The 23,772-nt window shown below is 33.8% G+C and overlaps 3 protein-coding genes across 5 annotated transcripts; 2 read left to right on the plus strand and 1 right to left on the minus strand.

Annotated features, from left to right (window-relative positions):
• Positions 1–2,662: 2,662 nt before the first annotated feature.
• Positions 2,663–8,788, plus strand: LOC18042399 (O-fucosyltransferase 38). Of its 2 annotated transcripts, none has more exons than XM_006432185.2 (11): positions 2,663–3,048; positions 4,201–4,279; positions 4,690–4,757; positions 5,050–5,138; positions 5,231–5,408; positions 6,256–6,384; positions 6,955–7,091; positions 7,513–7,726; positions 7,814–7,998; positions 8,157–8,252; positions 8,394–8,788. In XM_006432185.2, the coding sequence occupies exons 1-11, from the start codon at positions 2,782–2,784 to the stop codon at positions 8,518–8,520; spliced, it is 1,569 nt and encodes a 522-aa protein (XP_006432248.1). In that variant the 5' UTR covers positions 2,663–2,781; the 3' UTR covers positions 8,521–8,788. The 2 variants fall into 2 exon arrangements, with proteins under 2 accessions (XP_006432248.1, XP_024040834.1); XM_024185066.1 differs by having other exon boundaries at positions 6,958–7,091.
• Positions 8,789–9,930: 1,142 nt separating this feature from the next.
• On the plus strand, positions 9,931–20,054 carry LOC18042400 (probable inactive ATP-dependent zinc metalloprotease FTSHI 4, chloroplastic). 2 transcript variants are annotated; one of them, XM_024184244.1, is made up of 17 exons: positions 9,931–10,363; positions 10,793–11,048; positions 12,670–13,045; positions 13,308–13,566; positions 14,042–14,173; positions 16,194–16,268; positions 16,343–16,468; positions 16,585–16,694; positions 16,771–16,849; positions 16,951–17,088; positions 17,214–17,325; positions 18,057–18,220; positions 18,331–18,436; positions 18,620–18,696; positions 18,997–19,140; positions 19,238–19,408; positions 19,779–20,054. In XM_024184244.1, the coding sequence occupies exons 1-16, from the start codon at positions 10,124–10,126 to the stop codon at positions 19,379–19,381; spliced, it is 2,538 nt and encodes an 845-aa protein (XP_024040012.1). In that variant the 5' UTR covers positions 9,931–10,123; the 3' UTR covers positions 19,382–19,408; positions 19,779–20,054. The 2 variants fall into 2 exon arrangements, with proteins under 2 accessions (XP_024040012.1, XP_006432249.1); XM_006432186.2 differs by having other exon boundaries at positions 19,661–20,053.
• Positions 20,055–20,828: 774 nt separating this feature from the next.
• Positions 20,829–23,464, minus strand: LOC18042401 (probable cysteine desulfurase). The gene is made up of 5 exons (XM_006432187.2): positions 23,066–23,464; positions 22,188–22,689; positions 21,883–22,084; positions 21,348–21,791; positions 20,829–21,264 (listed from the first exon to the last, which is right to left on the minus strand). Exons 1-5 carry the CDS (start codon positions 23,379–23,381, stop codon positions 20,899–20,901), a joined length of 1,830 nt encoding a protein of 609 aa, XP_006432250.1. The 5' UTR covers positions 23,382–23,464; the 3' UTR covers positions 20,829–20,898.
• Between the last annotated feature and the right edge of the window lie 308 nt (positions 23,465–23,772).

Consider the following 23,772-nt stretch of genomic DNA (forward strand, 5'->3'; position numbering starts at 1 on the left):
CTTTCTTGAGATTCAAATTCAAGTAGTTAGTCTCATAGACCATTAATTTTCCTATAAGTGAACCTCTAGTCATAGCAGACATATCAACATATTCTTCAATAACCAAAATTTTAGGATGATATTTAAGATGAGCAAATGTTAAGATTTTTTTGCAAATTTCTTCTTCAGAAATAAGTTTTCTAAGAGCAAAAAAATCATTAACCATAATAAGGATTCTAGAATAAAATTCAGATATGGTTTCATGTTCATGCATTTTTAGGTTTTCAAAATCAAATGTAAGTTTCTGAAGTTTAGAACGTTTTACCGTATTGTCGCCTTCAAAAGTACTTTGGAGTATATCCTTAACAACTTTAGATGTCTTGCATGTAGAAATTAGTTGGTGTTGAAACACATCAACTCCATTAACAATGGCATTAAGTCCTTTGGAGTATATCCTAAGTAGCTTTAGATGTCTTTCATGTAGAAATTAGTTAGTGTTGAAACACATCAACTCCATTAACAATGGCATTAAGTCCTTTTGCATTATATCCAAACGCATCAAGTTCATCATTACTCCATTCTCTGACTTCCTTCGGAGATTCTACACCATCTTCATCAATTTTGATACGTGGAGTATATCTTGTGAGTACGCATTGCCAAACTCTTTCATCAATAGCTATCAGATAAATTTCTATCCTTTACTTCCAATAAGCATAATTCATCCTATCTAGTACAGGTGGACGAGCCAAAGAGCCTCATTCTCTTTACAACTCATACCTAAAAAATATATTTAGGTTCCAAGAATCTCACCAAATAGTTAGTGTCCCTCTCTGATATCAATTGAAAGAAATTTAGATTTATCACAAATAGATGTAGGCAATTAAAAACAAAAAATTAACAACTTAATTAATTTTTCAGAAATACTGTTCACTGTTAATGTTCACGATTACTGTTCATCTGCATAAAAAATATTAATTTTCCAAAAACACAATAAAATGTAGAAAATAAATGACACGAAGATTTTTACGTGGTTCGGATTAATCAATCCTACATCAACGAGGCCACGCCCAGATGAAAAATAATTCACTAAGTGAAGATGTTACAACCTATGAATTTACCAAACTTAAGACTCTCACTTACAGTTTATCATCATACAGTTTACTTAACCTTATACTGAATTTGCTTTTCTTGAACAATTGCTACCTCTCTTGATCCATGATCCTCAAGACACTTCGCAAAGTGATCAATAGCAATTCTTCAATTTTTCAATGATCGAACAAAAGCTGTTTGATACTATATAGCATGAAGCCCGTAATCATCATTATTGTCCCTCAGCCTCCCGCACCCATGTTCCTAACCATCTTTATTCAGATTTTTTTTTTTAATTTTCAATTTGCTGAAGATCATCGTCAATATAGAAAGAGAAGAGACGAAAAGAATGAAATTAATTAGAACAAACATTATTGTTGATTTCATTTCTCTAGCATGTGCTTTTGTTTTTTGTTTTTTTACAATTTGCTAGAGATGGGCGTGAATGTAGAGAGAGATGTGAGGGGAAAAAAATCTCAGCCATTCAATTTCATTAATAACACATGTTAGTGGATCCTTGAAAGTTTAGGAGGAATAAGAGAAAAAAACCCTAGGAGAGGATCCATATCCATTTGGATGCTGCAAGGTGGCAATATAACTGTACAAGCAAGGAAGCTGGTCGCATTCATGGGGTTTTCTTCAATAATCAACCATGCATGCTTGCCTTATTAACAGCAATTATTTTGCTTGAGGTTTCTTTCAATATTCTTGTACTACCTCCCTTTCATTATATAATAATTTTTTTTCCTTAGGTTGTGCTTTAGAATTATGGACCTTTTATTAAAAGTTAATTGTTTCAATATGGGTTTATTATTTCAACTGGCTCCTTCTGGATCAAACTCTTCTCTCCGCTAACCATTTTTATTCCTCGTACATAATCTAGGATTGAAATTTTATGTTGTGTTTATTGTTAAGGTGTTGTGACTTAAAAAGTATCCCAACTGTATAAAAAATTTTAATTATAAAATAAAAGTTAAAACATATAATAAATATGATTTTTAAATAATATATAGTGATCATCACATAAAAGTGGTGGATCAAACTAACTTAACAAGTTAGAGAAACTAATGGTTATTGAATACTTTAATATTATAATTTTATATTTTAATGAGCAAAAAGTTGAAAAAAAATATAGATTTCAGTATACTATAAGACAAATTACTTACTCCATAAAATAAGAGACACGTTGAATTTAAAGATGAAAAAAATCACATATTTCAATACAGATAAAATATTCTCTTAATGTAAAATTACACTATCTTATTCATCATGATGAATTGATAAGTTGTCTATCCGAAAAAAATTATAAAGAAATTAGATTTTAAATAAAAATAGTGAAAATAATTTTTTTAAAAATATTCACGGCTGTTGTTAATGGTATCAAAATTATTAAAAATTCACATAAAAAATTTATATATGTCATATGCGTTTAGGGGTGATATGACAACGTACCGATAGTTCCTTTTCAAGTGTAACAGTTCCAAACCTCAGGGGTTGTATCCAAAACATTCACACTACAAGATTGTCGATCATTCATTAACCTTGATAATCAAACGGCTAAGACAACCCCACCTATAATTACTTGTCTAAACCATTTCACACCAGAAATGCTCTTCTCTTTCTCACACAAATTACACACAAACCACAAAACAGAGTACGAACAAATGTTGGATGAAGTAATGCAAGAGCAAATCTAGCTACTTTTGATTTGAGATGGTACAAAATCATCACCATAGAGGAGGAGGCTCGTATTACAAGAGAACCTCTTCTTCAACAGCCAATTTTTTCTCAAAGAAACCATCTTTTTTAAGCATCACTCTTTATATAATCCTTCTCTTTGCCTTTTCAATTTTCATTTTTCTTGTTAAGACTAGTATAAACATATTGGATGTTGATAATGGTACTGATGGGCAGAGGACTGTCTTCACTGAACATTCTCAGTCTCAGTCTCAATCTCAATCCGAGTTAGAATCTTTAGAGGTAAAGATTGGTTTTTTTTTTTTTAAAGATTTTAAAACTATTTATTGATGTTAAATTATTGATTTTTATTCTGTTTTCTGCATCTGGGTAGTTATGGTTTGGCCTGTGAAAGTTGATTTTTGATTAGATTGTTCTGTTTTCTTGGTGGGTTCTGTGTTTTGGTATCTGGGTTGCTGGCTTCTTCTTTCAGTTGTTGATTGTGGGAGGTGTTTTGTTGAAGGAACTTGGATTTGTTACATTAGCATAAATGCCAGAGTAGAAGATTTAGGATCTTGTAGCATACATGTTACAAAAAGTTAAGGAAGTATTTGTACTTTGAATTGAAGTGCGCTGAAAGGCAATGTGGTTACTACCATTTGTGTGAGCTCAACTTTTAAAATGGAAACCGATGTTGGGCAGAGGGACCTTTTGGACGGGATCAAAATGTCTCATTATTATTCATGTTCAACCATTTGATGTAGCTGAGAAATTCTAAAAAGAGGATTGGAGAATTGCCTCATTGTTGAACTGTAGTTTACATGCTATTTTACTATGTGAAAGAAAGAAACTATTGATTGGCTTGCCTTTCCAGAAACTCTTATTAGTCACTTATATGTTACTTGGTTGTTTCAATGAACTAAAACTCTGGAAAATAGTATGCTTCCCATAATCGCCTCGTATGCCTCTCAATTATCACATATTTTACTATGCATGATCTGCTCCAAAGAAAGTTAGTTAAAGTCTTAAAGGACTTGGTTAAGAAACTCATATAGGCTGATGGATTTGTTTGTTCACAGAACAATAGGCTGCGATATATTAAAACTAGTTAGAATTTGCTGGAAATTTTCGGGTGTTACAGTAACATTCTAAATATGCCTATATCTAATTGCAATAATAACCTTGAACATACCTTACAATTGCAAAAAGCTGATTGCTGATAGTTCCTTCTAGAAAAAGGAAATAAGAATTGCTTAAAGTTTTTCTGATTCGGCTGCAAGTTTTTTCTTATACATCCCTATTCTATATTGCTTTCACTTTTGAAACTGAAATTAAGAATATTATCATTTTAATTCAAAAAATGCTGTAAACAATATCAATTTTAACAGCCTTTTAAGAAATAGTGATGCATTTTCTTTTAATGGTACTGGGTTTCTTTGCTTGCAATTTTTGCAGATTCCGGATGAACAACTTTGGGATCCTCCTTTTAGCTATGGTTTACACCCGTGCGTCAAGCCTACTAGTAAATACAGAGGTAAAAGTTACTTACATCTGCTTATCCTATTTTGTTTGCGGTGCAGGATGGATCCCTCGTTCTGTTCCTAGAACTTAGTGGAACAAAATCTAATGACACTTCTGTAATTCTGTTGGAACTCTTTTTCCCTTGAATTGTGTTCTATAACAATTCCAGGTCTTCAATATTTTTATAAGCTTTATTTTCTGTATCACTTGTAGCCTTCTATCAGGGCATATTCTTGCATCTTCTTGACCGATTCTTTTTATTTATTTAAATTCAAGATAAGTAACTCGCTCTTTCTTTCAGGGAGGAAAAAAAAAAAAAACATGCATACCAGCACAATCCACCAATGAACACCCTTTGTTTCTCTTTTTCTCTTACTCTCTGTCCATATTATCGCTCCTCTAAATTCTGGTTTGCTATTTCAGCTGCCCAAGGATCAGACCACTACATAACAGTGAAAAGCAATGGAGGACTAAATCAGATGCGGACTGGTGTAAGTTTAAGACAGCTATATGTTCTAAATTTATGTGCTTCAGCTATAGTTTTAGTCTAACCAAGAGGAAAGATTGCCATCAAAGTCAAGATTGCTCTATCTGATGGAGCGCAGCATTTTCTATAAAAGCAAAGTAGAAACAAAAAAATGACAAATCCACGGCAGAAACATAGTTCAGAAAATAAGATGTACGATGCATTTATAGAAGAGTTCAACATTCTATTTAGCTGTTCACCATCCAATTTCTGATTCTTCTCTTAATCAAAATTCAATAACTGTGCGCTTGTTGTAGATAGCGGACATGGTGGCTGTGGCACACATAATGAATGCAACCTTAGTTATTCCTCAACTGGATAAACGTTCATTCTGGAAAGACTCGAGGTATTCTGAAGTGCTCCATAATTAGGCCAGTATTACTTTAAAAAGTATATTATTTAACATAGAATTTCTCATGTTGTGAACCCTATGCACAGTACATTTTCAGATATGTTTGATGAGGCGCAATTTATTAAAACATTACGAGGAGACTTGAGGATTGCCAAGGAGCTCCCCAAGGAACTGGAGTCAGTACCTCGGGCCCGGAAGCATTTCACTTCCTGGTCTGGGGTGGGTTACTATGAAGAGATGACACAGCTATTTAAGGAATATCAGGTATGTGTAATATTTTGTTGTGAAGTTTCAAGTTGAAAAAACTGGATCTTGGTTTTGAGCAGAGGGCCTTATTCTGTGTGAGAGGATTTTGCACTAAGCTAATCTACTCTTACTGGTGTCCAGCAGTCTATTGCAGTTAGCACCTATGAAAAACTGTGGTGTTTGCTATTTCTTTATCTGTTTATGATATTTCATATGGGCCCTATTGTTGCGCTTAGAATTGAAAAGACCATCCCTGTTCCCTGATATAACGTTTATTATAGCCAACAGAGAAACAATCATTCAACTATCAAACAGCATTGGGTGTAAGAGAACCATAGGACGTCCTCCTACGGGGCTTATCCACATTACTCTACCTTATCTTTTATGCAAGGATTTTTGCAACTTAACTAATCCACTTTTAATGTGTCGTGCTAATCCATTGCACTTAGCACCCATAAAGACTTTGTGCCACCCCCATCCTCCCTTTTTTCCTCTTAATCGTTTTATGATATTTACGTATGGATGCCGGTTTGGAACTTAGAACTGAGAAGACCCGTGTTTTGCACTGGATTTGATACTGCAAACTGGGAAAAAGTCACTCACTTAACAAACATAATCATTAGGTTATTATGGTATATAAGTTCATGATTTGTCAATTTCTTGAATACTTTGAAGCATGTCCCCTGAAACTTTTATATTCAAATATTTTAGAAGGCTTGACCTTGCTTTACACTTTCACCTTTGAAATCATGGCTAATTATTGAGTGAAATTAGTGGTTGCTCAAGTTAGACAATCAGTTCTTAGGATTTATTTGAACGGAAAGATGACTGAACTCAAGATGGCTTATCAAGTCAATTTCTGCAGGTAATCCATGTTGCAAAATCAGATTCACGACTTGCAAACAATGATCTACCTCTGGATATACAGCGGTTGAGGTGCCGTGCTCTATATTATGCTCTCCGCTTCTCTCCCCCAATCGAAATCCTAGGAGAGGTTCGAATTGCTATTCCTTGGTGTTAACACCCCTGTCCTTCTTCCGTCTTCTTTTATCTTTATGGACAGTATCAAAACCCTAGATTATGTTAGGGATTATTTAATTTAGAATGTATATATGATTCTTTACTTCTGAAACTAAGAGATGCAAATAATCATTAAAAAATGTGTTTAGTTAAGTGTTTGCAAACGGTTTTTAGATTTTCAGGGAATTAGTTGAAACTCTGAACGACAAAGGTTGTTTTGTGCTATTTCCTTTGGGATTATATTGAATTATATTTAATACTCCAAATTTATCAAAAACTGAAAATGTTATTGGTTTACAAACTATACATCCTGTTAATAGATTCAAACTGAGTTTGTGCAAGTTCGTAGAAGATACAAGACTTTTGAATGGCACAAGTGCTGATTCAATCTCTGAAATCATTTGATAGTTTTTATCCTTTCAGCATGTCCTGTGTATTATGCTAGCATGCAATGTACATAAAAGTTCTATGATGCATTTAAGAGGTCTCCTATGGGGCTTCCTGTTAAATTAGGTTCTGAGCATGCATGACGCTGACACCACAGAAGCTGGTGGAGCGGCTGAGATCACGTGGGGGAAGATACATAGCCCTTCATCTCAGATACGAGAAAGACATGCTGTCATTTACTGGTTGTACGTATGGTCTGACTGATGCAGAATCCAAAGAGCTGACAATAATGAGGTGAGAATTATGTCTGCATGAGCATGTGGGTTGTATAGTTCCGAAAAACCTTACATTGTCAAACTGAGAGGATAAGCCTTGGCTAAAGGCCTGCCTCTGCCTATATGTAGGGTCGTAGTTGTACTGTAAAACTTAGTCTCAGATAAATCATTGACTTTAGGTCAGTTTAATATCTTCTAAAGCTTTTTTCATTTCATTGTGCTTCAGCAGTTTCTGAAACTTTCAAAGAATGCTAAAAGTCATTTAGCATATTCTCAAAGTTTTTGAAAACCTTTCCATTTACTTTTAAATTATTTTTTACGTTAATACACTAGTATTTTGATTTCCTCAAAATCAGTGAATTAAAATTCCAGTGTTAAAACCATTGAAACTTTTGGGAAAGTCAGTTGCTTATTACAACTTATGGTTATTGTTTTTCTAGGGAGAACACGAATCATTGGAAAGTTAAAAAGATAAACTCAACAGAACAGAGAATTGGAGGCTATTGTCCACTAACTCCCAAGGAGGTGGGGATATTTCTTCAAGCCCTTGGTTATCCTCCATCAACAATAATTTATATTGCTGCTGGAGAAATCTATGGTGGCAATGCTCACCTTTCAGAACTCATGTATCGCTTCCCAAATTTAGTTTTCAAGGTATGCCTATGATTTTGTAGCTTATTACCCAGCCAACATAGTTTGATGGTACAGGTGCATTGACAAATCAGTGGCTGGATTTCACAGGAAACTTTGGCAACCAAGGAAGAGTTGAAAGCATTTGCTAATCATGCGTCGCAAACTGCAGCACTTGATTACTTGATTTCTGTAGAGAGTGATGTGTTCATCCCATCACATTCTGGCAACATGGCAAGAGCAGTTGAGGGCCACCGGAGATTCTTAGGTCACCGCAAGACAATTACCCCAGATAGGTATTAAAGCAGCCCTGGAATATGTTTTTTGGAAGGACTCTGGAGAACTGACAATTAGACTAGCTAAATCATTAGTTCATTCTATGGAGAAGATTCCTGTTGTGATGTAGTAGCAGACTGATATTCTGAGTAATTGCTCTCCTTTTTTCTTTTTTCAGGAGAGGACTTGTTGAACTTTTTGATAAGCTGAAAAGTGGAAAGCTTAGAGAAGGGCCATCCTTCTCGCAACGTGTGCAGCAAATTCATGAGAACTGGTAACTTCATTGAGACTTTTTGTAATGTATATCTATCTATTCAAAAGAAATAAACTGTTGCCATGCAATCAGTTAACCAGTCTGCAGAATCAAAATAACATTGTAATGAAGTAATTGCATCTGTGGCTAAAACATTCACAGGCAAGGGGGGCCGAGGAAAAGGAAAGGTCCCTTACCAGGAATCAAAGGCCGAGCACGTTTCAGGACTGAAGAATCATTTTACGAAAACCCGTACCCAGAGTGTATATGTAGTTCAAAGGCAGCATGAATAAGACAGGACACTGCCGTTATGCTGAACTTTAGGAGCCCAGAATTCTTCATTACAAGTAAATAGATGGTGACCCAAAATTGCCAAGAATTGGGGGGATGCCTAATGCCAAACTGTATTTCGAAATCATTTTTGCCTTAGAAAAGAAGGGTAAAGAACTCTTGTTTGTTAAATCATTTTATCAATACGATTTTTAGTCTTTTTGATTAACAACATTAATCTGTCTTTTTCTTTTCGATGACAAGTTTGTATGATGGGATTGCAAAATTAAGCCATGTTTATAATTTGTTTTTGAGTACAGAAATGATTAACTTTTAGTATGTTTGAAATTGTGTTCGATGGCGTATTTTCAAACTAATATTTGAGAGAGAAAATAGAAGAGTTTAATTGGTAATTATGGAGAATGTGAAAAGGCATGCGGTAGAATTTTTTATTAATTCTTTTAATAATTACATTTCTCCTTTATTTTTAATCTAGGCCTGTTCGAGATTAAAATTGATCAGAAGTTATAATATTATAGTGTTCGATAAATATTAATTTCAATAGCTAAGTTGATTTAATTTTACATTTTTATAATGAAAATTTTGTTGTATTTTTATTAATTTTGTCAAAATTATTATTTAAAAATTTTATTTATTACATATTATTAATTTTATTTTATATTTACATTTTTTCACAGCAGATATAATTTAAAAGTTACATCACGTCAAAATCAAATATGGTCATAACCAAGCACTTATTTAAAAAACATAATACATATAAGGAAAAATGACACTTATACCCTTAAGTTTTAGAAAAATGATCACAAAAACTGTTAAGTTTTATGGGACATTAAAATTCCTTTTTAACCATAATACCCTTTGAATTTAGTAGTTAGAAAATTGACTTTAAGGGTTTTTTTAAATTAATACAAATTTAATATAAATAATATAATTTATCTAGTAGACTAATAATATTAAATTATTTTTGACAATTAAAATAATATTAAAAATTTAAATTATTCTTTATTTTAGTAATATATTTGTATTTATTACAGAGATTTTAAATAAATATTTTACAATTAACAAAAAAAATTCCTATTAACAATATTAAAATTAATTTTTATAATATTCAAAATAATTTTAATTAATTAATTTTATTATTATGCTTCTATTTATTATTAAAAATTACTTTAATATAATAAAATAGATCTATTGATTATAAAATTTTGAGATGAATCTTTTTTAAATATATAGAATTAAAGGATAATATGATTAAAAAGAAGTCTTCGTATTTCTTATTAAAAGTTTAAGAGTTTTTGTCACCATTTCTCTGTATCTCAGGGTGTACATGCTATCTTCTATATAAACAATCACATGGTTCAACCGACGTCGTTTAAAAACGAAACGGTGTCATTAATTTCTCAAGCCCAACGCTTCGTTTCGTTCGTCTCTCTAAAAGGTGAAACCCGCATAAAAACCTCCACTGCTCACCGAACACTGCGTTAGCTCGGATAAACTTCGTGCATTTTCTCCTTCACTTTCCCGCACGAGAAAGTGAGAGAAAGTAGCCGAGAAAATTCCATTGTTTCCATGAAATAAAATAAAGTAACAATAAAACAAAAATGCAGTCTCATTTCTCACAACAGCTCGATTCAATTACATTCCCAAAGCACTTCCCCTCTCATTTTTCTCGGTTTAATAAACACATTTTCCGAACCAAATTGAGTTCAAAGAGGCGCTCTTTCGTTACAGTTAAGCACAACCGGGTCAGTGTTAGTGCTTGTAAAGCTTCAAGTTCCAACTCAGTCGTATCATCATCTACGAACTCAGAAGAAGATGCCGAGTCAACTCAGCTTTTCGAGGTTTCTTATTTTTGTTTTTTAAAATTTTAAAATTATGTTGTTCTTTTAATACATTATTAACTTATGTCAGTTTGAAATGGTGTTAGACGCGCGTTCAAAAATCCATATCAAGTTGTTAGATTTTGTTTTGTAATTTTATATTTATTGTTTTGTTTTGGGAGTGCTTTTATAGAAAGTGCATTCTAATGAAAAGGCAACCAATTTCTAGAAGTTATTATTATTATTTTATTTTTAATTCAGCTAAATGCTGCAAAAGACATTGATTTCTACTGCAAAATACATTAATTTCTATTACTGGGAAGCGTTTTTGCTGTTTCCAAAAGCACTTCCTGATATATCAGTTTTTTTTTATTGTTATTATTATTTTTCAATTATTTGCTTTTGTGTTTGAAAATTTTCAATCTAAAGATTTATTTGATATTTTATCAGAAACTGAAGGAAGCAGAGAGGCAACGGATTAACAAATTGGAAGAATTTGATAGAAAGGCCAATGTGCAGCTGGAGAGGCAGCTTGTGCTGGCTTCGGAATGGAGCAGAGTGTTAATGACTATGTGTGGAAGGTTGAAAGGAACAGAGTTGGACCCTGAGAATTCGCATAGGATTGACTTCAGTGATTTTTGGAAGCTTCTTAACTCAAATAGTGTCCAATATATGGAGTACTCAAACTATGGTCAAACTGTATCTGGTAGGGAGTTTGTTCTTCGTTGCTTATGAAAATTCAATTTTTAATTGTTTTGCTGGTTTCAAGCTTGTATTTAATAATTGGAAAATTTATTTAGGTAGCTAGATTTATAAAATTGTATTTATTGTTTGTTATTTTAGAAAGACATTTTGGGTTTTATAATGGCTAAAATGTAAAGCATGTATGAGAGAACAAAACATACAATGGTAAAAAGCATCTCTAGTGCATTCCGTTGGTGTTGCAAAGTTGAATGTTATGGATATTCTATTTTTAGTTAATGATTAAATGTCTCACGTAGGTTCATGAGCAGCTGTGTAAACATACATAAAATGCTTAGTATAAAAAAGTTGATGATTACCATAAGAATTGTGTTTCTAGACTCTAGTAGTCACTTCATTACTTGAGTCTTGTGTGCATCAACTCTTCGGAGAGAGCTTCAGTCAAACATTAACCTGAATATACATAGAACATGTCCATTCTGTACTGTCATAAATCTTAATCTGTTGATGGGAGATGGATTCACCTTGATATGTTTTTAACCTTGGATTTCTGCATAGATAAAGTTATATAAGTTGGTAAATGATGCTCTTAATTTAATTGACGAAGTTGGCTCTAAGAATTATTGAACCAGTAAAATTGCTTTTATGGCCTTCTTTTATTTATTTATTGGGCTTAAGCCTGAGCTGAAGCTGGATTCAAAGTATTGATTTGGCAGATTTATTAGAAATTTAGAAAGAACAATGTAAAAGAGTATGCAAGACATAATCACAGTGTGCTCGAAACAAAATGAATTGTAGTACCAGGCTTACCAAGGAAAAATGAGGAGATGAATTTTATTAGTGATCCTCAAATGGCTTCTTATGGGCTTACATCTTCAATCCTAGTAGAATTCATTTTAAATTTGTCTCTTGAGAAATACATTTAATTGGTGAATGTTAAACATCTATTAAACCGTGATAGCCTGTGAAGTAATTTGAAAATATGATGCATAAGACTGCAAATTGAAGTATATTTATACTGAATTCTGAAACCAATTTCTGTAGATTATATTTATATTGCAATCTTTACTTAATTCTCTCTTAAATGGACTCCATTGGAAATCTCTTCTTTGCTTGTCCATTACTTGGCCTCTGGACTACGTTTTCAAACTCATATATGCTCTAACCTATTTGGTCCTTAATTTTTGCTTCCAATTTCATTTTCCTATTCTATTCTTTGTTTGAATTGCTCAATGTTTTACTCTGATGAGACAGAAAGCATTTTTCATAATACTTTTTAGAGGAAATGTGAACCGACTGTCCACTTTTGGACTGGGTGACAATTACATAATAAATTTACTCACATAATAAAGAAACAAACTCAATTTGTGTAAAACGGCCTCTCAATAAATAATGAAAAATGAAGAATCCTGAAATTCATTTATAACAGAAGCCCAAAGTGATGTTGATGAACAAACTCTATCCCACCAAATCTCATGCTCATGAAAATGATGTATTATACCTGCTATTTCTTTTTCTCTTGCTTAATCAGCTTAGCGTTTAGATTGTAATTCTTTTTATGACTTCTCTGGTGGTTTCTTGTTGTTGAATATGTTGGAATCTTTTTGTTAAATTTCATTTTTCAGTGATTTTGCCATACTACAAAGATGCAAAAGTTGAAGGAAAAGAAGGGAATCCAGGGAAGGACATCATTTATCGCCGCCATGTGGTAGATCGTATGCCCATTGATTGTTGGAATGATGTATGGCAAAAGCTGCACCAGCAAGTAGTAAATGTTGATGTAGTTAATGTGAATACAGTATCTGCAGAAGTCTACTCTAGTGTTGCTACAGCAGTCATATGGTCTATGCGACTTGCCCTTGCTGTTGGATTATACATTTGGATTGACAATATAATGAGGCCAATATATGCTAAGTTAATACCTTGTGACTTGGGAACTCCTCCCCAAAAAACCAGGCAGCCACTCCAGCGCCGTGCACTTGGATCATTAGGCAAGAGTCGGTAAGTGGATAGTGATTTATGAGTGACTTGTTTTTAAATACTGTTATTTTTCTTTCATCTGATAAATGTTTAATGTCCTTCATATGATAAATGGTTAATGTCCCTCATTTTTATGAGTTGAGAGTATTCTTGGTGTCACATACTCTTGTCTAGTAAGAGTTCTTTTTTCCAATTGGATCATGAAAACTAAGCATTTTATGTTGAGAAAATTCAGACGAATGAGTGTGGCCTAGCAATATAATATTTGTTACCTTACTTCCAGGGCAAAGTTTATATCGGCAGAAGAAACTACTGGAGTTACCTTTGATGATTTTGCTGGTCAGGAGTATATAAAGAGAGAACTGCAAGAGATTGTGCGTATTTTAAAGAATGATGAGGAGTTCCAAAACAAAGGTATTTATTGCCCAAAAGGTGTCCTTCTACATGGGCCTCCAGGAACTGGTAAAACGCTGTTGGCTAAAGCTATTGCTGGTGAAGCAGGAGTGCCTTTCTTTGCAGCAAATGGTACTGATTTTGTGGAGGTAAGTTCTGATTCTCTGAAAAAATATGATAAAGGTGGAAAAAGTAATGAAGATGCACGTGAATTGTTTTTTGTCTCCTAACGCCATATGGTTTCCTGACACTTATGATACCTTTCAGTTTATGGTTTGTTGACAATCTTGGTGGTTATGCTAGGGAAATGCAGCCAGTTCATTGTTTTGCATATCACCTAGTCAATCCTAAACCGAGTTTTTTTTTCCAGAATGTATGGAACCATGGTCCTTGGAATTGATAAACTTGATTGATAATATTATGTTCAGATTATGTTGTGGGATGATAACTATTTATTGGAAGTATATCCTGTTGTGCAACATTGGAATGAAGATTCAAACATAGTATTTTTTTTAAGTGCATTTCTATGGAACTCTTGGAAATTCAGCAATTGTCTTTTGTTGAGACAATGATGTTGACATATTAGTAACTTCGAAAATCTGGCTAATAAACTTCACCTTTTAGATGTTCGTGGGCGTGGCAGCATCACGTGTCAAGGATCTTTTTGCTAGTGCAAGATCATTTGCACCTTCCATCATTTTTATTGATGAGATTGATGCAATTGGTAGCAAGCGTGGTGGACCTGATATTGGCGGGGTAAGATATATATACATATACATTATACATATACATATGCATACAGATACATACAGATACACACACACATAATGACTCTTGTTTCATCTACAAAACAAGTTTTGTTTCCTAAGTATCTTTTCTGTTCCTGTACCAGAAATATTTAAAAGGGAAAAGAACATAAAATAATGAACTTGATTACTTTTCTGCATTTTTTCCTATAAAAGTGGACAATGCAATGTGATTAACTGGTTATTACACACCAAATTCAGTTAATGTTATTGTAGACGATACTAATTACTGTTAAAAACAAATGAACTGTACATGTTTCTCTTTCTCCTTTTCTTCCCCTGTATTTATAAATTTTCCAGGGTTCGAGAAGTAAAATAGATCATATAATGTTTCTGGAGCATTGTGTGTATGATAAATAACTTAATGGATGATGACCATTTTCTGCTTGAGTGTTAGTTTCGTTTTTTCTGTGGACATGTATACGTCTGCATTATAAATGCTATAGTGCAAGGTTGCACAGAATAGTGAGCATTTTATCTTGGCATGCACGTACCTAAGTGTCTATTACCCAGTCAGTCTATGATCATACTTATGTCTATAGGAATTTAAAAATTGATGTAGATTATTGGGCGACCACTAAGTGGGGGTTCTATGTTCTTTTTGTTTAACTTTTTCATTCTTCTGTTCATTTTTGGTCCTTTTGTCTCTCTATTTTGGGTTCATCTCTCTTAAAAGGCGTTTGAAATGTGATTGGATATAAGAATTTAATAACTGGCAAGCAAGCTCACTGCCAGTTTTAAATTTCATTTTTCCATAAATTTTTAATCTCTGTTCTCCAGAGGTTTTTACATGCATGTGTTTTCCAAATAGTCTAGTAATTTTTAAATTTTATGTTGTATCTCCTGCCTGAACTAATATATGTATGTTTTTAGAAATGATAAATGTTGTTCTTCTAATAAAAAATGTAAATTTGGTTTCATTTATTTTAGATTTGTATTTTTCTATACATCTCTGTTGCAACTACATTTGAGTCCTCAAATTGCTACGTCAGTAGAATTTCATAGTTTCCCAGTTATTTTGTGGTATGGTTGTATGAAAGTTTTCCATTCGAATTTCAAAGCTTGCTTGTGAGCACACACACACACATTTATGTTAGTGGGGAGGAATGAACTAGAGCTTGGAGTGTCTATTTGAATAATGAAGTGAAAAGAACAGTTGAATTATTTTATATGGCCATCCTTATTATACAATAATTTACTGATACCAGTTTGCGTGTGTATGGGATAGAAACAAGTGTCAGGCTGTGGTGTATTTATATGTCTGATGATCAAAGATGGCTTCTGGGTTGACATGAAATGGTGCTAATATTCTGAAAAGGGACTTAAGGCAAGTGAAGTATATATAGAATCATGACTGATCTATACTGGAGCTTTTTGTAGTACATATAGGCTGCAGGATTTTTCTAGTTTAAACCATTGGAGCTTTTTGCAGGATTTATGATTTTATTTATCAATTGACTATTAACATCCAATTTTGGAGTTTGATGTGATTTATAAGGACTGGGACTGTTTCTGATCTAGATGTTGATTTAGCAAAAGCATTATCCTTCAAAAATTTATATCATGGAGTAATCGAATAAATTTGTACGTACTTATAATTTCTTTTGCTGAATAAAGAGAAAGTATCAGGTGAGTGATGTACTGCATATTTATACGCCCATTCAATTAAATGTTACCACGTAGACACATTACAGTAATAAAAATAGATGCGAGAAAATTCAAAACATGTGGCATGATTTTTAATGGATGGTCTTATTGGGACCATCCTAAGACTTTCTCCTCAATATATTACATGCACACTTGTTCTAACACTGGACAGTTCATCCTAGACTCATAACTAAATACATTTTTGTTGCATATTTAGTATGATGTTTATTTATAGTGATGTACATACAGAATTGTATGTTTTTCTGCCATTTCTCGCTGATTTGTCGAATATAATGGTCTGTGTATATAATTGCTTCATGTAGGGTGGTGCAGAAAGGGAACAAGGCCTGCTTCAGATATTGACTGAGATGGATGGATTTAAAGTTTCTACATCACAGGTAGCTTTTAAATATTCTATTGGACTAAACAGAATATTCATTTTTGTTAATTAACTGCTAAATGGGTTTGTCAGGTGTTAGTTATTGGTGCAACTAATAGACTGGACATTCTTGATCCTGCTCTCTTGAGAAAGGGCCGTTTTGACAAGATTGTGAGGGTTGGTTTGCCATCTAAGGATGGTAGATTTGCAATATTGAAGGTATTTTTCCCTCTTTTTTTTTTTTAAATTTTTTTAATGTGTTTGGCTTAAGGGAATGCTAGCTTTCTCCTCTTTGTACTGTATCTATTAGTGGAATACATTGTTGCTCATAACAGGTGCATGCTAGAAATAAATATTTTCGCTCAGAGGAGGAAAAGGACGTTCTACTGCAAGAAATTGCAGAGCTTACAGAAGATTTTACTGGGGCAGAGCTGCAAAATATACTGTATGGAATGCTTTCTATTGACTTTGGTGACTCAACCTTTGGAAAGTTGGTTAATCATTCTGAAACTTAATGGCAGGAATGAAGCCGGAATTTTGACTGCCAGGAAAGATTTAGACTACATTGGGCGAGAAGAACTTTTAGAAGCTTTGAAACGGGTTAGTGCTGAGTTCACCATATCATGCTTGACAGAATTGACTCTATTTGTGATTGGATTCCCGTTTCTCACTTTATTTATTTATTTTCTTTGACATTTCAGCAAAAGGGCACGTTTGAAACAGGGCAAGAAGACAGTACTGATATTCCAGAAGAATTGAAATTGAGGTTGGCATATAGAGAAGCAGCTGTAGCTGTTCTTGCATGCCACTTGCCAGATCCCTACCGTCCAATCATAGAGGTTGCTATGATTGTTCATGATTGTTCATCGGCAGTGCCATTTTGTTTCCTGTGGTATTGTAATGTCTTTATGTATCTTTACATGTGTTAATTAAATCTTCATATATATGAATATATTTTTTGCAGACGGACATAAAATCAATCCGAAGCCAACCAAATATGCGTTATGCCGAAATTTCAGGCAGAGTTTTTTCGAGAAAAAACGATTATTTGAATGCAATAGTCCGTGCTTGTGGTCGTAAGTTACATTTTTTCGTATAAAGCATCTCTGGAGCAGTTTATTTCATCATTTTTGTTTGTGAACATCAACATTTGAATGAATTCACATTCAACTTCGTGTAGTCTGCAATTTGCTTAATATATTTGCAAGTTTGTATGAAATTAATTTACAAATTTTATTTAAATTTTAACTTAGGTTATTTATTAACTTTACAGATTGTGAATGATGATTTTTAATACTTAGTTTATTACTATTTTTTAATCTTATAGATATCTATCAGTAAAGTATCAAATTAAATTTATGGCTGAGGGTATGTTCTTTTATTGAGTGAAGAGTCCTAAGTTATGTTCATTAAATCATAAGAAATTAATAAAAATAAATAAAGAGCTTCAATCTTAATAAAAATAAACGTAAAGAAATTAAATAAACTTCAACTTTACAAAATTATGAACCTGGTTGTTTTTAATCCTGGATAATTTGAGTAAGGTCATGGTTCGTTGATTCAAACTTGTTGCAAGGTTTATCCTTTGTCTTTTTCAAGATGTATTTTTCCATATTTGAAAAAGCCTATTAAAATAGTCTTATTATGAGTTTATCTTGGAGGCACCTTCTAATGACATGCCTCACACTTCTCAGTCCATTGAATTTTAATTTAATTTTGATTGCTGAAGAGTATATATTCTTTGGATATCGCGTGTATCTTTGGTTCTATATGAATAAATTTAATGACTCACTGACCTCCTATTTAGCTCGAGTAATTGAGGAGCAGATGTTTGGGATTGACAACATGTGCTGGATCTCTTCAAAGGCTACACTAGATGCTTCAAGGCTTGCAGAATTTTTGATTCTGCAGACTGGGATGACGGCATTTGGGAAAGCATACTATAGGAATCAAAGTGATCTAGTGCCAAATGTGCGTCTCTGTAACATGTTAATTTTGTGACTATCTTGGTTAAGCTCAATAAAGAGTTCATCTAAAGAAAATAAATTGTACTGATAGTTTTGACTTATTGATTATAACAGCTTGCAACCAAACTTGAAGCACTTCGAGATGAATATATGCGTTTTGCTGTGGAAAAATGTGTGTCTGTGCTCAGAGAATACCATTCAGCTGTGGAGACAATTACAGGTTATATTGATAGATTCATTCAAGATATTAGTCCTTGCACATTATGTTGTTTTTGAAATATTCCGATGACTCAATTTGGTTGGCTTCAATGTGCGGTAAAATTTTAAGGTTATGAACCATGAATGATTCCATGTTAAGAGCAAAGTGTAATACTGTTCAAATCCATGCCTTCATCCTGTGCAGATATTTTACTCGAAAAGGGTGAGATTAAAGCTGAGGAAATTTGGGACATATATAAAAAGGCGCCTCAAATACCTCAGGTAGTTTATTAACAAGGAATGTAAAATGAATTTCCATGATGCTTGTTTCCTAGGCACAGCAGTGCTTTGCATCTTTATTATTATGTTTGCACAAATCTAGATATCTTTACTACATATAATTTTCTGGAAATTGATATAAATGATGGAGTTTTTGATGTGCAATTTGAAACCTGTTTGTGAGAATCTATTTTGAGCTTATTGTTCATTTTCTTGATGGTGGAACTTTAATAGGGTTATGTTCACTTTCAAGTGCTTTTGATCATGTAGACATTGTAATGCTTTTCGTTGCTTGTTTTTCAGCCTGCTGTAAGTCCAGTTGATGAGTATGGTGCTTTAATTTATGCTGGCCGATGGGGAATTCAGGGAGTCTCGCTACCAGGAAGGGCCACGTTTGCACCAGGAAACGTTGGGTTTGCAACTTTTGGTGCACCTCGCCCTATGCAGGTCAGTGGAATAGCTACTACTAAATTTCTGTACCATACTTGACTGTACCAGCTAATGATACGTTTATTCTCTTAATTTTGGTTGTCTCCATCTGCAGACCCAAACTGTAAGTGATGAAACCTGGAAGCTAATAGACAGTATTTGGGACAAAAGGGTTGAGGAAATTAAAGCTGAAGCTTCAATGGAGGTTGAAGAAGACAATCAAAAGCCACAACTTTTGATGGCCAGCCATTTCCTTTGAATGTACAATCTGTTCTCCATATACCAGGTTTGTATGCAGTTTCTTGACATGATAATTGCATTATTTCATTGCAAGAAAATTTTTTCTTATCGTCTTTTCTGATTTGGTAGAGGTGGCTGCTGGTGGATAGAGCCTTAATTAACTTATGCATCTGAGGATTATAAGATTTTCTTTGCAAAATTTCCTGAAAATTGATTGTTCCTTACCACACATGCCCCCATAACAGTTAAAATATTTATTTCTCCTTTTTTGAGCATACCTTCTTACAATCTCGAACAGGTTCTGGTTGTCATTGCTCTCTTTTTCGTCCACTGTCAAACATATCATAGACATTAGCCTCTTTGATGCATCCTGATTTATGAAGTTGATAAAGATTGTCACCCTCATATCGAAGCAGGCCTTGAAAATCTGAGCCCGACTTTGAAGATTTTTGTGCTTGAGCTGCTGACAGGGCCTGCTGACAGGCCAGAAGTTAAGTTTGATACTTTGTTGAAAGTCATTGTCGTTGTATACCATCATTGAAGCCCTTTACATATACTGTATGTATAGACAGATAAAAGAAAATTTTGAACTTGTATGATTTGAGCCTTTATGTCTGTCCTTAGTTTGTAGGTTCTTTAATTGTAAATTAGTGAATTTCAGTTTGTAGGTTCTTTAATTGTAAATTAGTGAATTTTGATATTTGAAGGGATAATGGAATGAATTCCAAAGTTTCATTCTGCAAATTCTTGTGGGTAGCAGTTTTAATTCATTACATGCATATTATATATTTCATTAACATCTAGTTAAAAATTAGCAACTACAAAAAGATTATGAACCTGCTGCCTTATTTTTGTTTTAGCTGGCAGTTAATCAAGTGCCAAACGGCACGTTGATTTCTCATTTATTAAAATTTTGACAGAAAAGTTTTTCCGAATGTAAGTAGAAATAACTGTTGGAAGTTGGATTTCATGTTTCTTAAGGGAATACCACCTCTTTTCCCATCTCATGCAAATGGGAGTTTTGAGTGTTTTGTGTGGTTAGTGGGAGGTTGATTTTTTTTAAAATATTTATAAATAGATCTGATCATTTGAGGTTTAAATATTCAATATTAGAATTTTACATTCAGGGGTTATGGCAGAATTTAGCCATGAGATTAATATCACAACAAGTATGACTTTTAATTTGAAAAAGAAAAAGTTACACAACCAATGCTTTCGGCTGTTATTTTAACGTTAGGATGTAATTGAGTAATAAAATAAATAAGAGACTTAAGCAGTAAAAATGAAAGATAAAAATAATTATGGCATCCAAATGTCAATCTCTCAAGTATAAAAATATACATGCAGTATATGTATTATCGAGAGTGTTCTTGTGCCGGCGGTCGCGCACCTTATCCCTTTATATTATATTACCATATATCTTTCATATTTTTATTGAAAAATCCTTCTTTATCTACTTTCTGTCAACAAAAAGAGTGAAAAAAAAAACCCTTTAGATTATAGGCTCCATCATAATAATTTTCAAGACCGGAAAAACTAGATCCTGAAGTGTAGGCAACTGGGATCCACGTCTTCTGGTAATCGATGCTGAGGAGGAAACTCGGGAAGAAGGCTAGCAATGTGTCTAGCATTCTCCAAATAAATTGGGTACTCATCTTCAGCTGGCACCGTTGCTTGCTTTGCATGAAGCTTGTGACTATTTTGCTTACCAATAATCAATTCCTCGAATGCTGTCATAAAACACCAAGTACCCGTCTTGATGTTGAAATTGTACAAGGGCAGAAATCGCTGGCCGTATATAGCTATAAACTCCAATGCTTCAAGAACGAACTCGAATTCTTCGTTTGACATGTAGTAAGGGAAGCTAATTCTTGTCCATCCCGGCTTCACCCCAACATAACCCTGCAGTAAATTGAACATTATAACCATATTCAACTAATGCTGTTGTGCGAAGAACATGTATATACGCAAGGACTAAGAATGACCTTTTGTATTGCAGAACGAATTTGATATGATTGAGCCTCATCCAAATCAAGCAGATGGTGACCATAGGGTCCGGCGCAGGCACACCCGCCGCGTGCTTGGATGCCGAACAAGTCATTCAAGAGTGTTGCTACAAAGGGTCCGTGCAGAGGCTTGTCTGTCTCTGTTTTCGTGTTCTCACCAAGGGAAGAATTGGTGGTAGAAGAATGTATGTTGAAAGACAGTATAGCTTGTCTTTTGGTGCTTGTGTTTCCTAAAATCTTGATGTTTTGGTTTGGTAGAAGCCTCTCTAGTGCTCTTTCGATGTAAGTTTCTTCCTGTTTCTTGATCACTTCATGACTAATGTATTCTTTTACCCAAAAGGCCAATGCTGCTCTAATCATTTGAATAACTTGTGGTGTCCCTCCACTTTCTCTTTCTTCTATGTCTTCCAAATACAACGTGTCCTGCAATTTATGAACAATGAATTTAGTCTATACAATCCAAATCAAGCATTTATTTGCACTAATAAGCTCGAACAGAAGTAAGAAAGTTTACCTTTTCATTGAAGCCATTGACATAATTAACCGTTCCACCTCCACAAGTTGAAGGGGGAAATGAACCCAGCTGATACAAAGCCTTGGTCATCAGAAGGATGCCAGGAGATCCTGGCCCTCCAAGGAACTTATGCGTACTAAGAAAAATTGCATCATAGCCATCAGTCTGTCCTGACCTCATGTCAATCTCGACATAAGGGCCACTGTCATATCATAAAATTATAAAGCCAAGAGATTAATGATCAAACTATAATGCTACAATTGAAAGGAAAATAATGACGCAGAAGTGCGTAAAATTTTGTGTACCTTGCAGCAAAGTCAAAGCATGCAAAGCCTCCATATTGGTGAAGAAGTCTAGCAATTGATCTTGTATCTGAATAAATCCCAGTCACATTACTACAAGCTGAAAAAGAACCTAATATTGGTCTCTTAGCATCTTTATACAACTCAAGTTTTGATCTCAGAGCTTCAATATCTAATAAGCCATCATCATCAAGACCAATCTCTACAACTTCAGCTAAGCTCTGCCTCCATGAAAGCAGATTTGAATGGTGCTCGTGAGGCCCTACAAAAACCACCCATCTCTCTTCATCTCTTAAACATTTTATAAGCTTCTCCCTTAGAATCGATGGCACTGCAATCCCCATAACTTCTTGCAGCCTTTTAATTGCAGCTGTTGTCCCTGAGCCACAAAATATCATTGCATCTTCTTGTCCACCACCTAAGCATTTCTTAATGTAATTTGATGCTTCATGCACCATGTTTGTCGTATGTTGTCCCACATAACTATCACAAGTGTGAGTGTTTCCTATATAAACAAGAATATGAATAAATAAATAAATAAATAATTACATTTGACAAATTCAAAATCAAATTGTTCTAATTACAAATATGATAAAGAATTCGGTTACATTTCAATTTTTTTTTTTCAAATCACTTGCTGACAAACTACTGGGAGAAAGGTTAACAATTGATCAATAATTTTTTTTTTTAATCTTAAGTCTGATTTCTCAGGTAAGATAGTAAAAGACATAAAAAAGTTAATAGAATCTTGGTTTAGACTATGATGAATTTTGAAACCTGAGGAGAAAATGATTAATTTACCGAAACAATAGGGGGTTTTGATCTAAACAAATGAAAATATGAAGTCAAATACAATTATACAAGTATGTTGAAGTAAGTACCATAGAAGGGAAGCACATTGTTGATGATATAATTTTCAATGTAGCGAAGAGACCTGCCAGAGGCAGTGTGATCAGCATAAGTGAGTCTTCTTTTTCCAAATGGAGAATCAAATTCTGCATTTTTACCAATTATCTGAGACTGCAGCCATGTAAGTTTTTTCTCTGAAGATGAGATGCTTTTGGGCACACTGCCCATATCTTGTGCGCCAAATGATTCTGAGTGATGATGGGGTTGCTCATTTTCAAATTCTGATGAACATGTTTTTTTACAGTAACTTGTGCTCTTGCTTCTGGCTTTGAACTGCTTAAGCTTCATGCTTTAGAGAAGATAATTAATCAATAAGCAAGAAGAAGGGAAAAAAAAAAAAATGGAATTCTAAATTGTCTTGTAAAGACGCGGTGCAATAAATCAAATGATCTTGGTTGTTTATAAAACAAGCGATTGATTCAGTTTACAGTGGGTTACAACCAATGGTAGCAAAAAAATCAAGCTGCTGCTGTAAAACTGGAGTGGAATAAGACCACATAATGGTCTCATTTATAGAACGTCGAATCAATTGTTGACCACAGTTTGTTTTTGTTTATATACCTTTCCGGGTCAATAACTTGTGTGGAACCCTGATTTTTCACAAGCACCCACAGTAAATTTTCGCAAGTTTAATTATTATATTATACAAATCGTTCCCACTTTGGATTTTGCAAAACAT

This window comes from Citrus clementina, unplaced genomic scaffold (genome assembly GCF_000493195.1).
Source record: "Citrus clementina cultivar Clemenules unplaced genomic scaffold, Citrus_clementina_v1.0 scaffold_5, whole genome shotgun sequence".
NCBI lineage: Eukaryota > Viridiplantae > Streptophyta > Magnoliopsida > Sapindales > Rutaceae > Citrus > Citrus x clementina.

Bases quoted from the DNA above. Each gene is read 5' to 3' on its own strand.
- LOC18042400 (XM_024184244.1), top strand. From the start codon at position 10,124: ATGCAGTCTCATTTCTCACAACAGCTCGATTCAATTACATTCCCAAAG. The intron at 16,850-16,950 runs GTTAGTGCTGAG...TTGACATTTCAG, and splicing joins TTTTAGAAGCTTTGAAACGG to CAAAAGGGCACGTTTGAAAC. The intron at 18,437-18,619 runs GTTATATTGATA...CATCCTGTGCAG, and splicing joins AGCTGTGGAGACAATTACAG to ATATTTTACTCGAAAAGGGT.
- LOC18042401 (XM_006432187.2), bottom strand. From the start codon at position 23,381: ATGAAGCTTAAGCAGTTCAAAGCCAGAAGCAAGAGCACAAGTTACTGT. The intron at 22,085-22,187 runs GTACACAAAATT...ATGATATGACAG, and splicing joins TGCTTTGACTTTGCTGCAAG to TGGCCCTTATGTCGAGATTG. The intron at 21,265-21,347 runs GTCATTCTTAGT...AATTTACTGCAG, and splicing joins TTCGTTCTGCAATACAAAAG to GGTTATGTTGGGGTGAAGCC.
- LOC18042399 (XM_006432185.2), top strand. From the start codon at position 2,782: ATGGTACAAAATCATCACCATAGAGGAGGAGGCTCGTATTACAAGAGA. The intron at 7,092-7,512 runs GTGAGAATTATG...TTGTTTTTCTAG, and splicing joins AAAGAGCTGACAATAATGAG to GGAGAACACGAATCATTGGA. The intron at 7,727-7,813 runs GTATGCCTATGA...TGGATTTCACAG, and splicing joins TCCCAAATTTAGTTTTCAAG to GAAACTTTGGCAACCAAGGA.